The sequence below is a fragment of the Balaenoptera musculus genome, chromosome 2 (genome assembly GCF_009873245.2).
Source record: "Balaenoptera musculus isolate JJ_BM4_2016_0621 chromosome 2, mBalMus1.pri.v3, whole genome shotgun sequence".
Lineage (NCBI taxonomy): Eukaryota > Metazoa > Chordata > Mammalia > Artiodactyla > Balaenopteridae > Balaenoptera > Balaenoptera musculus.
This window is the reverse complement of record NC_045786.1, coordinates 132,552,790-132,567,340: the sequence shown is the minus strand read 5'-3', so window position 1 is coordinate 132,567,340 and position 14,551 is coordinate 132,552,790. Positions and strand designations below refer to the sequence as shown.

The 14,551-nt window shown below is 40.8% G+C and overlaps 1 protein-coding gene across 2 annotated transcripts in view; it reads left to right on the top strand.

The window, feature by feature from the left end:
- The window catches only part of SLC35F4 (solute carrier family 35 member F4), a 278,711-nt gene extending 265,722 nt beyond the window's left edge, over positions 1-12,989 (top strand). For both annotated transcript variants that reach the window (XM_036843259.1, XM_036843260.1), the window contains exons 5-8: positions 4,477-4,602; positions 6,518-6,710; positions 10,098-10,187; positions 12,590-12,989. In XM_036843259.1, coding sequence (XP_036699154.1) covers positions 4,477-4,602; positions 6,518-6,710; positions 10,098-10,187; positions 12,590-12,831 — 651 coding nt within the window. In that variant the 3' untranslated portion in view covers positions 12,832-12,989. The remainder of the gene's footprint in view (positions 1-4,476; positions 4,603-6,517; positions 6,711-10,097; positions 10,188-12,589) is intronic.
- The last annotated feature ends 1,562 nt before the right edge of the window (positions 12,990-14,551 follow it).

The window sequence follows — 14,551 nt, the reverse complement described above, 5'->3', positions numbered from 1 at the left end:
CTTCCACACATACTCTTGAGTCTTTCCTTCCGGGATTTCTTTCCTTCTCTTCCATCCTGGTCTTCCTTTGGGATCATTTTCAGATGGGTTTTTTTTTCATATAAAAACAGATGTGTATGTGTGTGGCAGTGGGGTGGACGATGGGAATCTTAGTTTGAGACTCAGGCTTGACCTGCTCCGCCCCAGGGACCCACCCTCCTCCCCCTCACACACACACACACACACAGAGTATCCGGACAGCTGTGGACTGCCCACCTCTTTCATTTCTCACACGTCAACTCTTGTCCAATTTCATTGTCTCTGAGTAAAACAGATGGCTCTTCTTTATGGAAGCTTAAACGTAACATGTGGACAAGTTTAAGGATTCTGTGTAACCACGGTTCCCTGAAAATGGACTCTATCCAAATACACTGGGAGGGAAGAAGGATGATCATCAGTGCAGGTCTCATTGGCCAAACTATGAATGTGTATCCCACCTTCAGCTGCTAACCTTGAATCTTGAACTTGAGTGCAGTCTGGCCAACAGTACAGCTTTGAGCTCCCCCATTTCAGAGCCTGATGTAGGCTTGGGGCTTTTTCAAGGTCCATCATAAGCCCGGGAAGCTCCTACCTGCTCCATCCAGCTCCAGAAACAGGGTTAACCACACGGCAAATTAAGGAAAGATGTCTGGGTTACAGTTAGAAAGAGAAGCAGTTAAAGGTCCATCTCAATACCCTGAATCCTAGAAGAGCTGATACTGTTATGCGAATGATAGTTCTGGAAATCTTTTGTCAATGGGAAACACAGTGACAGTAACGAGGCTCATAAACCCTCCTGGAGATCCAGAGAAGGGCTGGACTCTTTTGGGTTTTGAGGCCCTGAGTCAAAAGAGAAAAAAAATGAAGATAAAAGAAAACAAAAATCAGCCAAAAGCCAGCTATTTCTGTAGGCTTTATCTATACAAACTAATTCTTTGAGAGGGGAAAGAAACCTTGCTTTCAGGCAGGGCCACAGGTAGTATACATTTCAGTGAGATCACCAAATGTTCACTGTTAAAGCCCTTCTTTGGGCTTTAAGAACAGGCTCAAACCACCTCATGGTCCCCCTCTGATTGGCCCTGAGAGTTGATGCAGAGACTCTCGGAGGGAAGTGCGCCCACAGAGGAAGGTAGTTGGCTCAGGTGGTGATGTCACTCAAGGAGCATGCAAAGATAATGGGCTAAATACATCCTCTTCCTCAGGGTATTCACCCCAGGTGGGCACACCATGATGTGAGAGGACCCAGAGGTTTAGAAGGTTAAAAATGAGGCATTGGCAGCTTTATGATTGCTATGGTTACTAACATTTTCACCCAGGTCAGATTCAAGTAACGGTTGTGGTGGGTTTCCATCTTATTTAGACACCTCTGGTTGGTTATGGGGCTGGAACTGGAGTAGGTTGTGAGGAGAACCATGTTTTTCTGAAGCCAAGCAGGTGGCACCATGAGATGGCACCATCAGCAGAGGAGTCCCTCACGGGGACACTAATGTGCTCAGAAGCATTTTTGTGTTTGTCAGCATGTGGATGTCACATGTGAGCCCTTCTGACACAGTATTTAAAGTGCTGGTTTCCTGCAGGTACATTTCCAGCATCCTGAGCCCAAGAATCATTTTGCATTTTTTTGTTGAGAAGACAGACTATTAATCCTTCTTTAACGATTGATTACTTCTGAAAACGCACATGACTCAGACCTGTGCTTGGGTTACATATTCTCCAGAAATCTCAAGAATATTTACTCTGCAATTAACCAATGGTGCCAGGCAGAACCACTCTAAGATCATCCAAACAACCACTCCAAATGAGCCTGCCACCCAACATTTCCCTGCATTTTCTAGATTAGCTGAGCTCCCTTCCCTTAGTTCCAACTGTGTAGATAAGAAACATACTGAAAAAAAAATTTAAACATGGCCATAGAGAACTTGTTCTATCAGATAGTTGTGAAATTTAAATAGAAATGTGGAAAATAATTTATCTTTCCCCCCAGGTAACCTATATAACCTATAAATTATTATCCTATAAATAACTGTTCATACCATAGAGAGGAATTTTTCTAACATTGGAAATATTCAGATTTTCATGCTTTTGGAACTTAACTAACAGCACCGTCTGGCCCCCTGAAGTGAAAAATGCTTCTCTCCATGACCGCAATTCAAAGAGACACTGGTATAATTGATATGTCAATTTAAGTGGTCTGAGCTAATATTTTCATAAGCACTTAAATATAAAATGTAATGGAGATCTTTAAGAGGCTCATCATGACTATAATTCTGAATTGCTATAAAATTATGTAATCTTTGTCCATGCCCAATTCCTATCTTGAGAAAACTTATAATAGAAATACAGTGCATATGTATTTTTACTAATGGCTGACTCAGAAAAGAAAGTGTTCCCAACAGGGTCATATCCTGGGGATAATGGTATTAAATGTTCAACACTTTCCAGACAGTGTTTTTGGTTTTTTCCCTTTTTTTTTTTTTTTGTATGGACTGTTTGTTTTCAGAATTCCCTAAGCCAAGAATTATATATTATACACAATTGCTTAAACCCAGATATTGTATATTATAGAATAATTTTAATAATTTTAAATATTAAACAGCACATCATGTTAAAGTTTCATTAGGATTAACACTGTGTTCTATTATCCCTGTCTTGAAGAAACTACCTGTTTTCTTGACTAAGAAAATACATCTGATGTTTGGTAAAAAGAAAACAAGTATTAATTCAAATTTATTATCCTACAAGTTCAGTATTTTGAGGGAACTCTATCTGTGTACATGAATACTTTAACCTATGAACATTAATTAACACAAAAACAAATCAGAAACTGCCAGTGTTTAATGTAACTTTTCATTTCTCTGACATCAGATTGCCCAAAGAAATGTTGCAAATCCCTGGCTGAACTATAAATCCCCAAATCAAAGAAAATGATAAGTCTCACAGAATTCCCAGGTCTAGGTAACCACTTCACCATGTTTATTTATGAGTCTAGGACTTCCTGTTTGGAAATTTTCCTTGACACCTCACATTGTGTGCATTTGTATTAAATTCTATTCCCTATAGTTTGAGGCATAGTCTAACTGCAACACACGGCTAGAAGGTTTAGAGACTGTGATACTCAGTCAGCAAGAGCAATGCCCCCCCCACCCCCCACCAAGCAGCCTCCCAGATAACGCTTTATGAAGACAGTTTTTCACTGCTGACAAGTCGGCTTCTGTTCTCAAGTACTCCTGCTGTTTTTCATAAAAGACGCTTTAGTATGGAGCTGGCTCTGAAACCAGCTGTGCCCTTGCTTTGGGTGGTCATTAACAAAAGAAATGCTTTAACAGCATCTAAATTATATGTGTCATCGTCATCATACTTTGCACTGGCCTTCAGCAAGTCTACAGTTGCATGTTGAAGATCTACATTTTGTTGTAATGAAGAATTCACTAATAATATTTCAAAGGGTCAAAAAATATCACATATGTGAGAAATCTATCTACAGAGGAACTGATTTACTTGAGAATACTCAGAACTGAAGCTTAACAAAATTGATCACCAGGTATGTTTAAATTTCCCACAAAGTTGCATCATGATTTTAAAGTCAGTGAGACTATTTCACAAGGAAATGACATAGTGTTTCCTATTCCAGGGTGGTCATTTTACTGTTTATTGTAGCTTTAAAATGCTTTCCAGTAGAACCAGTTCAAGATAAATTAAAGAAACAGATGCCAACCAGCATTTCACAAAGGAAGTGGGCTCCTGTTTGGAATATACCAAGGATCATATTAATTTACAGTCAACCATTATGATTTCAATCAAATTCTTAATATTTCACTTTATACAGCTAATGCTCTAGAATAATTGAATGAAATTGCCTTTCTGTGGCTTAATTTGCATGTAAACAAAAGGAAGAACTAGCCGCCATTTGATATTCCAAGTGACAGTGCAAACTCGGCTCGCTCCTTATGAATCACTCTGAAAGATTATTCTCTTTCCTTTTTTCACTTTGGCCTAAAAGTTGCCTCTTAGCTGAATCAACATTATGTCTCCATAATCAAGTTCTGGTTATGTGGAAATGTTCAGAAACATGCATTGATCCAAGGAGCTGATTAAAATGTATGCTGAATTGTCTGAGGAAAAAGAACACAGTACAGATGAAAATGCTAAGAAGTGACTACCTATTAAATTTATTTCACCACTATGGGTATTAATCTCTAGGAAGTTGATCCAAAAATTAAACTACAATTACTAGCCCTTAATTAGAATGTGAGCAGCTTCTATATTTTCTGCCTGAATGTCTCATGAGCATATGGATTTCTTGTTAATACTGACCCTTCCTACATTTAAACAGTGATGTACAAGAGGTAATTGGGTTTGAGAAAGCATGTAACAACTCCCACGAAGCCTTCAATTGCTTGCTCTGGGGTATGGAGGCATCAATTAAAAAATTTTTTCTCTTTGCACTCTACTTGATAGATAGTTGCCGCAATAATGGCAATCACTGGCATTGTCATGATGGCGTATGCAGATAATTTCCATGCTGATTCCATCATAGGAGTAGCATTTGCAGTGGGCTCGGCCTCGACATCTGCACTGTATAAGGTATTTTGTGCACTTCCTTATGTACTCAACTGTCATTTGTAGCTTAGACTTTTAAGTAATAAAAGAAGGAAGGACAAAGAAAATCTTGACTAGCAAAAAAAAAAGATGGTTTAAACAATAACAAGTACCAGTTATTGAGTACTTGCTACAGGCTGTGTGCTTGCTAGAAATTTTCACCTGTGTTAATGCACCTTTATGAGGCATAAGTACTTATCCCCACTTTCCAGATGAGGAAACTGAGACTTTGAAAGATTAAGTAACTTGTCCAAGATCATCCAGCCAGGAAATGATAGAACCAAGATTTAAACTCGGACTGGTCAACTCCAAAGCCTGTGGTCCATGCCCCGACCCCTCCCAAATCATCCACCAGTTGTAGCAGGAGCCGAGAAAGACTTCTCCCCTATGTTTCTTTAATTTAACTACTGAGGTCATTATTTCAACTACAATGAGGTATTAAAAATAATAAACCGGCTATCACTTGAGAGTTTACTGTTTGTTGCATATTAACCCCGTGCCATGTTATTAGCTAAATGAAGAGCCTCTTTTCCTCTCTGATGGATACTCTGGGTTTGTACTCACAGTTCTTTCTCCCCTGGAGTGGCCTGTCATCAGTGAAAGCTCTATTCGGAGTCACTGCCCCTGACTTCAGAAGTGAGGATTAAGAGAGCAGATCTAAAAGGTTATTCACCGAAGCTCCACTTTTCAGAGCCAACTTTCTGGATGTAGCTAAAGAACTGTTCCACTTTCACCTCTCTTGGTGTTTCAATGAGAAAATCCTCTCTGAAAGGCAGAAAATGCCCTTTGCATCCCCCCTGGATGCCTGTTCCAATTATTCACTAACTCTGCAGCTCAGAGGACATCATGTCTATTTCCATATCGACATTTCCTGGCACATTGATTCTGTGACAAGCTTGACAGGTGTTCACTCAGTCACCATTAGTGTTTAACTTGTCCCCAACTGAGACTCCACAGAGATGTGTGATGTGACCAAATACCACGAGCACGTGCTCAAGTTCTCTTAAGTCTCTCAAGAGAAAAAAATAATACTTTTAGTTGAAATTAAAAGCAATGCCCGGACTTGCTATATGCCTGGGATGGCTCTTTTATAGAGAGAATTCTCCTGACCATGTTACAGATGTATTCATTCTGGGAGTGATAATATTTGCTGACATGCACAAAATTGTATGTGCACCATAGAAAAGAGCTACTCTGTGCTACATTGTTTGAGGATTAATAAAGGAAGCAGAGAGGTTAAAAAGCCAAGAAATATGGACTAGAGAACTGGTTCCTCCCCAGCCTGATGTGTGATTTAGGTTAGCTGTTTATGTCCCCTTGCCATCTTTTCCTACACACAGATTTATAATCCAGAAAACAAAGACCATCTTTTTTTTTTTTTAAATCTGGAGAATAAATACAGTACTTGTGAAAATATTTTAGGCTCAGAGAGAAAAGTGCTTATAAATCCATGGCATTGTTATTATTTCTCTCAATAATATAATGATAGGCTCTCTCTATGTCCAATTTAGTTTTCAGTACCTGTCAAAATAAGGGTAAAATGAATCCCATGCTTGAAGAGAAGAACTGATGGCACCTCAATCCTAGATGTTTCTGGGCTTGTCTGCAGTCTTATGTGTCATCCACCCTATAGCCATAACTGATGGTGGTGTTCTTCCCAGTGTGCAGTATCCCTGTGGCACAGAAAGTGGAATTCATTTTATGGCATTTGCTGTTTCATATGAAGGCTAGAGGGCATTTGAATTCCTTATCTCAGCAGCACATTTAGTGCCATGGAGACAGTGGGATAAGAAGACATAGAGCAGAAACCCTGGGCCAGTTAGTTCATGATGTAGAAATTGCCTTTCTGATACGACAACGTCCCTGACTATGTGGCTAATGAGTTCCTTTCTCGTTCTAGGTTTTGTTTAAGATGTTTCTCGGAAGTGCCAACTTTGGTGAAGCAGCGCACTTTGTCTCCACATTGGGTTTCTTCAACTTAATCTTCATCTCCTTCACCCCGGTCATCCTGTATTTCACCAAGGTGGAGCACTGGTCCTCGTTTGCAGCTCTGCCGTGGGGCTGTCTCTGCGGGATGGCAGGGCTCTGGCTGGGTAAGCGGCCCTGGGTTTTGCCTTCCATTTCCTATGTCACTTGACCTCTCCTTGGAGAGTTAAATTGTCATAGTAGGATTATTCCTTTGGGTACCCCTGTCCTCTATTTCCCAAACTTACCTAAGGTTGGCTAATGGTTGCAAAGTTCTTTGCAGATTATTGCTTGATTAGATCAGAACTATCCAGCTATTATGGCTCCCATGGGTTAAGTGCTGAGCTGGAGACCCAGGCCTCTCTGATCACCACTGATCCTCAAGTAGCCTCGTCCATTCTTCATGATGTACTGTATGATGTTACTGTGTTCCATGTGTGGCACAGTGTGTCAGGCAGAGGGGGAGAGTGGATGGGGGATTCAAGGGACTCAAAGTGGATCAAAATGGCAGGAGCGCCAAGTGCAGGAGGAACTAGGGAGGAAGGAAGGAGATGACATTCAGGAGGGCAGCAGGTCATGGAGGGCCTGGGACGCCACGTTGAGGGGCTCGGATTTCAAACCCACTTAATGATCTTTAAGCAGGGAGGTGACAGGCTTACATCTGCATTCTAAACAGTCTACTCTGGTCGCGTCTGGAGAATGAATTTGAGATGGGAAACCCTCACCGAACAAGAGAAGATGACAGAAAAGGACGAGGTGGCCCTGCTAAGTAGGCTGTGCCTAGCAGGTGACCAAGAAAAAGCCACCTGGAGTGTTTCTCACATTCTCTCACCCAACTCCCCATGAGTCTGAGGCTGTCTGCTTCACCTGAGCAGCTGGGGGGCTCCCACTTTCCAGCTGTGCTTTCATTTAATGTGAGAGGAACCTCAATATAACAAGCCCACTCTTTCCTCACCAAGCAGTTGAACAACAACAAACACCCAATGACTCAGTGTCTCTACTCAGAATCAAACCACTTTCATCCTGCTCCTCTTCCCCCGTTCCACCCGATAACAGCACCCTCTGCCTACTCCACATTCACCCGCCACACTGGACCTGCAGGACATCTGCCGCCCCTCAGTTGACCTTCTTTATCAAGGTGACATAGTCTGAAACAGCACTGCAAGTCCTAGGAGGGAAAAAGAATGCCCTTGTTTTCGTTCCCACAAAGACATTGAGTCATCTTCTTCTACTCTGGCCCAGGCCCCTAAGGGGAGCTCTTCAACTAGACAGGAAACACTCACGAGAAAGAGCAAACATTAATTGTTGATCCTTTAAATTCTACTTTTGAAGACCAAAAATGTGTAGTTATGACCGCTCATAACCTGTGCTAAATTGAGTAGTAGAAATCAATAGCAGTCTTTCCATAAGACCAAAACACCCTAATTAAAAGTGCCTAGATCTCTTCCTGGCCAAAACTAATCTAACTGGGAATAATCATAGCCCAAATTTCACTACCTCTTGGCCCCAGCTGTGACCCGTGATCTCCAGCTTGCTGCAAAGTAGCCCTCCACCCGCGTTTATCCCTTGGCACCTCTAATACGCGCCCCTAAGCACGCCTGCTCAGGCTGGGCATCAGCCATGCTAGCCGGACCCTGTAGTTCTCCACCAAGCAGCGTGATCTCCACACTGCACTGGGTGTAGTGCCGCCCAGCTTAGAGCTGCCCCACAGGATCACCCCCGTGCAAGGAGCCCTCTCTGTGCCAGTGTTGCCCTGCGACAAAATGAGCAGACAGCCTCTCTCCTGACTGTGTGACACACCCCAGGGTTTTACAATCTTCAGTGCTTCTGCTCTTAAGTTTTTATTGCCACCTTCTCTTCTCCACAGGAATCAGATATGATCTAGTGAGAGGAGGGCTGGAGACAGATCTGAGAGGCAAAGAGCAGGCTGAACTCTGACCCCACCCCCCCCCCATCACCTGTAACTATGGCTTCAATCTGCTTAGGTTCACCTGGCCTCATTCCTGCTCTGGCTTGGCCATAGGCCACGTGCAGATTGGCATCAGCCATTCACCTGACGTGTCTGAGGCCCACTTAAGCTCAGGCAGGGCCCCGTGCTATAGATAACGTACTGAATTATATATTCTTGTCCTGAGATTGTCAAAAGAGCTTGTAAGTGTTCCACCTAAAGCACTAAGGAAAAGCAGACACCCATTTCGGTGAAGCCACTCGGTTCTTGTTGAGTGAGAAAAGCTCAGTTCTCAACCAAATACCAATACTTCCTATCAATCTACTAAAATATCCAGTTCAGCCAATAAAATGACAGTTGGGGAGTTTAGCAGAGTCTGTGCTGTGTTTAATAAGTTCCTGATTTGTTAGAACAGGTCATATTTGACTCCCCAAACTTGAGGAGAGAGTTGAGATGCTGGAATATTCATTCCCATTGCAGCTCTGCCATAAAGGAGTAGTTATCAACTTAGGAAGATCCTCTGCCTTGATTGCCACTACTATTGTATGAAAATTATGAACAAGCCCAAGTTTTGTGAAAGTCCAACCCACCGTCTCTAACTAACAAGCAGGAGTGACTCCAGATGACTAAGTTAGTGAGCTTAATTAAAGTAAGAATTATAGATAACAGTAGAATAATAAACACTGTCCTAACTGGAATGGTTCTAGAACCATCTTTGGTTCTACAGAGATACAGGCAACAAGGTTTTGAGTCATTTCCATAGAGATCCTTTCGGAATTGAGGACTTTCTGTAGTTGTTAAGACTCATTTCTCTAACCCCTAAAACAAACATTAGCTTGAAATCTATTAAAATAATGCTATGTAATTTATAATTTTCTTTTCAAAAACAAGTATTTTTGATCATTTTTGTGTAGATAATTATTTTAACTGACTTTATATTTAGCTAAAAATGTCAGAAGATATGTATTAAAGGGTATCAAGTTATATCTACAGCTGGTTCTGTGGACCTGCCCTGGGGTTATCTGTGCACAAATCAGGATGTGGAAAAGGTGCCTGGGGTTCGGTGAATTACACTGAACACAACTTTGTTTGCTCATGTGATGCTCACCCCAAAAGAGAGGGAATAATGCAGCATAGGCCATCCTTGGACGGATCTTCTGTTAGGCAGTAACACTAGGGCCTTTTAGTTATTCAGGAATATGGCATGATATAGTAAAGTAACAAGGGAGAAAGACCCAGTCAGTCACCAGCTTTCAACCTCTGGCTCAACTTTATAGTGCTAATGAGCAGGGTACTGAATTGATTATTTCACTTCTTTGCATGGCTCCCTACCCTCTTTGCCAACCAAGAGATCAGGCAGCCAGGGTGGCAGAGGAGGAAAAAGGAATACGACTATTTCAGGTACAATACATATGAATCCATGTCCAGAATTAGAGGATTAATTGACCAATGGTACAGATAATTTAGAAGGCATGTTTAGCATAGACATTGATTCTTTTATGTTAAGAAGGAAAGAGCCCAGCATAGCAATTCCCCTTTATCCTGTATATCCTCCTTTATTTTACAGCCTTCAACATCCTGGTGAATGTTGGTGTGGTGCTGACATACCCAATCCTCATCTCCATCGGAACAGTGCTCAGCGTTCCTGGAAATGCAGGTACTGTACGATCTGACGTGTGCACAGGAAGTCTCCTGCTTGTGTTTGTTTTACACCCTGAGTTGTTTCTTCGAGCAATTGTGAATTATGTCCCTTGCCTGGGAAGATGTTTTTAAATATCATGAAGGTGGCAGACAACAGAATAACTATGCAGCACATTTAAAATTTCCAGCTACAAACACTGTTTTAACTTGGTTGTGCTTTTAGAATTAAATACCAAATGTATCATTTGGGTTTCATGTCATCTCCCTGACAACCTAATTTTGTGGTATTTTTAGAGGAAGTCCTATAGGAACAAAAGGCATCCCAGCATAGGACTCTCAAACATCACTAATGAAAGTGTAGGAAACATAGAGGCTGTTTGTATGTTTACATACAAACATACATTACATACATTACATCAGACTATCCATGGGTAGCTGTGAAAGCTTCTCCCAGGGGCACAGCAGATGGCCCTCTGGAACAGACATAAGAAAAAAGCAATTTGACTCACTTCAGGGACAAGAGGAGAAGCTACTTTTCCAGGAAAATCTTTCTAGGTAAACTGTCCGTGGAACAAATAATGAAAGTGGGTTATCTGGATGACGGTATAGTCCTTCTAATTTTAAAATTCTATTTTTCCAAGTCTTAGGTAGCCATCTTTCTTTATACCCCCAGGACAATCAGCAAATATTTATTGAGCACTTACTATGTGATCATGACTATAGAAGAGACTGGGAAGAAAAGATATTATCGTTCCCATAAGAAACTTACACTGAATATGGAAAACAAGACCGACATATATGAAATAACTTAGAACTCTACAAAGTAATTTATCATTAAATGCCAAATTGTGTAAAAGACTCCAAGGACTATAAGATATTTAGAGGAAAGTCATATCAGGGAGGAGTGGAGTTGTCAAGGAATTCCATTCATTCATCCATGAGTTCATTCATTCAATAAATAATTTCTGAGCACTTAGTATATGCTAACAACTGTGCTAACACCTGGTGATAGATCCTGAATAAGACACAGTCCCTGCCCTCAGGACCATGTAGTGTAGAAAGGAGATGAAAGGAACTGAGTAATTACAAAGTAGAGAGAGAATGGCTTTGATAGACGTATGTACTGAATGCTCTGAGAGCACACAGGAGGGGCATCCAAGGAGCCTTCCTGCAAGAAGCGTAAAGGGAGGGATCTGACAGAGGGTTTAGCTGGATGAAGTGCATATGAGGAGGGAAGAGCATTCCATGCAAAGAGAACAGCATATATATGATTCCACTACTAGTTACATGCCTGCAAAACTGAAAACAGGGACTCAAAAATATCCTTGTATGTGAATGTTCATACTATTTACAACAGCCAAAGGTGGAAACACCTAAATGTCCATCCAGAGATGAATTGATAAACAAATTGTGATACAATGGGATATTACTCAGCCAGAAAAAGGAATGAAGCACTAACACATGCTACAATATGGTTGAACCTCGAAAACATTATGCTAAGCAAAAGAAGCCAGACACAAAAGGTCACATATTGTATGCTTCCATTTATAGGAAATATCTAGAATAGGTAAATCCACAGACACACAGCAGGTTGGTGGTTGTCAGGTGTTGCGGGGTGAGAGTAGTGGGCTGGGGAGTAACTGCTTAATGGGTACGGGGTTTTATTTTGAAATAATGAAAATGTTTTGGAAACAGATGGAGGTGGTTTAATTAATGTACAAAATTTATTTTGTACATTAATCTGTACAAAATAAATGTACAAAATGCTACTAAACTCACTTTAAGATGGTTAATTTTAATTTATATGAGTTTTACCTCAATTAAAATTTTTAAAAAGACTAGCACGTGCAAAGGCCTAGACATTAATAAGCTTGGCTCATTTAAAAAATCTTCAGTGGTCCAGTGAAACTGGAGAAGCATGAAGGGATGCAGAGGAAAAGTATTAAGAAATAAAACTGCATGTACACACTGCTATATTTAAAATAGATAAGCAACAAGGACCTACTGTATAGCACAGGGAACTCTGCTCAATATTTTGTAATAACCTAAATGGGAAAAGAATTTGAAAAAGAATAGATACATGTATATGTATAACTGAATCACTTTGCTGTACACCTGAAACTAACACAACATTGTTAATCAACAATACTCCAATATAAAATAAAAAAAATTTTTTAAACTGCAGAGGTTATTCAATCAGATGGCATTTGCCTGGAAGGGTAAGTATGATTTCGAGAGAGGGAATGGAAAGCCAATGGAGAGAGCGCTATCGATAATGACGTGGAAAAAGGGAAGATGAGCTTGAGAGAACAAGGGAGACTTTTGGAAATCTCTTAGAAGTAGCACTGATGCGGTCATTTGTTTTCAGAGAAGCTTAGAAACAGCGATGGACTGACTGACTTGCTGTTCCTTCCCTAGCTGTGGATCTCCTGAAGCAGGAGGTGATATTCAATGTCGTGCGTCTGGCTGCTACCATCATCATCTGCATTGGGTTTCTGCTGATGCTATTACCCGAGGAGTGGGATGAAATTACCGTGAGATTCATCAACAGCCTGAAGGAAAAGAAGAGTGAGGAGCATGTGGATGACATCACTGATCCCAGTGTCCACCTGAGAAGCAGAAGCAGGGCCATTGGGACTGTGTCCATACCACTGGCTTAAGGAGGAACACATTTTGAACGCACGTGTATGTATATTCTGTGAATATAATAAAATTTTCTCACCACCTGTACACTCAAACGACAGTATTAACTCTGAATTTGCATAAGTCATATGTGAAATAATGCTAACAATAAAAGTTTACATTTATATGCTTATCAAGGAACTGGTGTAAATAATCATAATAAATTTTTTTAGTAAAACATATTCATACTTGTTCTATTTCTTCTGTTTTTTTTGGGAGGGGGGATTTTCCCCTAATTCACAAAATTTTCCCAAAAATATGAGGTTCTATTAAATTATGGGCTTGTCATTACCTTTTTCTCACCTGGAACTGAGACCTTTTCATTCAATCAGAAAAAATTGCATAAGAGGAAAGTACATGAAAAGGATACACACTTTACGTATATTGAAGGTCAATAAGAGCCTTCAATTTGAAAGCTGAAAAGTAATTAAATATCAACAGAGTATCTTCCATATGCAAGACCTACACTAGGAACAATGAAGACTTGAAGATGTAAGACTCTATCTGTACTTTCAACATGCTTACAGGAGTACAGAGCATAACAGAGGTTAGAAATATCTCTGATATGAGGTAGACATTTGAAAATGGTATAATGGTTATGGAGAGGACATCTATTTCACCAGTTTTAGAGTCGTTTACATTTGCTGTCCCTTCAGCTCCCATTCACTCTTCAACCCACCTTCTGGGCACCACCTTCTGCCCACATCATTCCTCTGGTGAAGTGCATTCACCAAAGTCACCAATGACCTTTTTCCTTGCAAAACCATATTGACACTATTCAACTCTTACTTTATTGTCCTCTCTGTAGCATTTGCATGATGACCTCTAGAGCAGCACCGTCTGATAGAACTTTCTGTGATCATAGAAATGTCCTGGTTCTCTTTCTGCCTTGCTGGCTGCTCCTCTGGACCCCTCTTCCTAGGCTGGTCTCATTGCTGTCAGTGTTCAGTCCTGTCCTTCTTAACATCTCACTCCACACTCTCTTCCTCAGAGATCTCATCTGCTTCCATGGCTTTCAATGTCATCCATGGGGTGATGGCTTCATAATATTTATCTCCAGCCCAGATTTGTCCCCCAAGCTTCAGATCTGACTATCCAAATTCCTTCTGCAGGCTCAGTTGGATGCCCCATTGTTCACTTCACGTTCAAGAACATAGCTAAATCTATCATCTCTCCTCCTCAGACCTACTCCTTCCTCTCCCTTGTTCCCTGTCTAGGTTAATGGTACCATCATTCACTGGCTGCCCAAGCCAGAGATCAAACTTAACTTCTGCCTTCCTCACCCTCCACATCTAAACCATAAACCTTTTTGATTGCTTTCCTTAATATTTCTTGAATCCATGCACTTCTCTACTATGCTACCTATTCTATGCCCCTATCATTTCCTGATGAATGAAATACTCTCTCTACTGGTCTCTCTAACTCCCAGTATTGCCTCTCTCTAATCCCTTTTGTACCCTGCAGAATGACTTTTCTAATATATAAATTTGATCATTCTACTTCCCTATATAGAACACTTCAGTGACATCTCATTGTCCTCAGAGTAAGTTCCAAACACTTTTGCAGGTCATTCAAAGTTCATCATTGATTGGCTCCTGCCTACCTCTAGAGAAGCACCATACAGTAGAACTTTCGGTGATGATGGAAATATTCTATATCTGCACTGTCCAACATAGTAGCCACAACTGGCTATTGTGC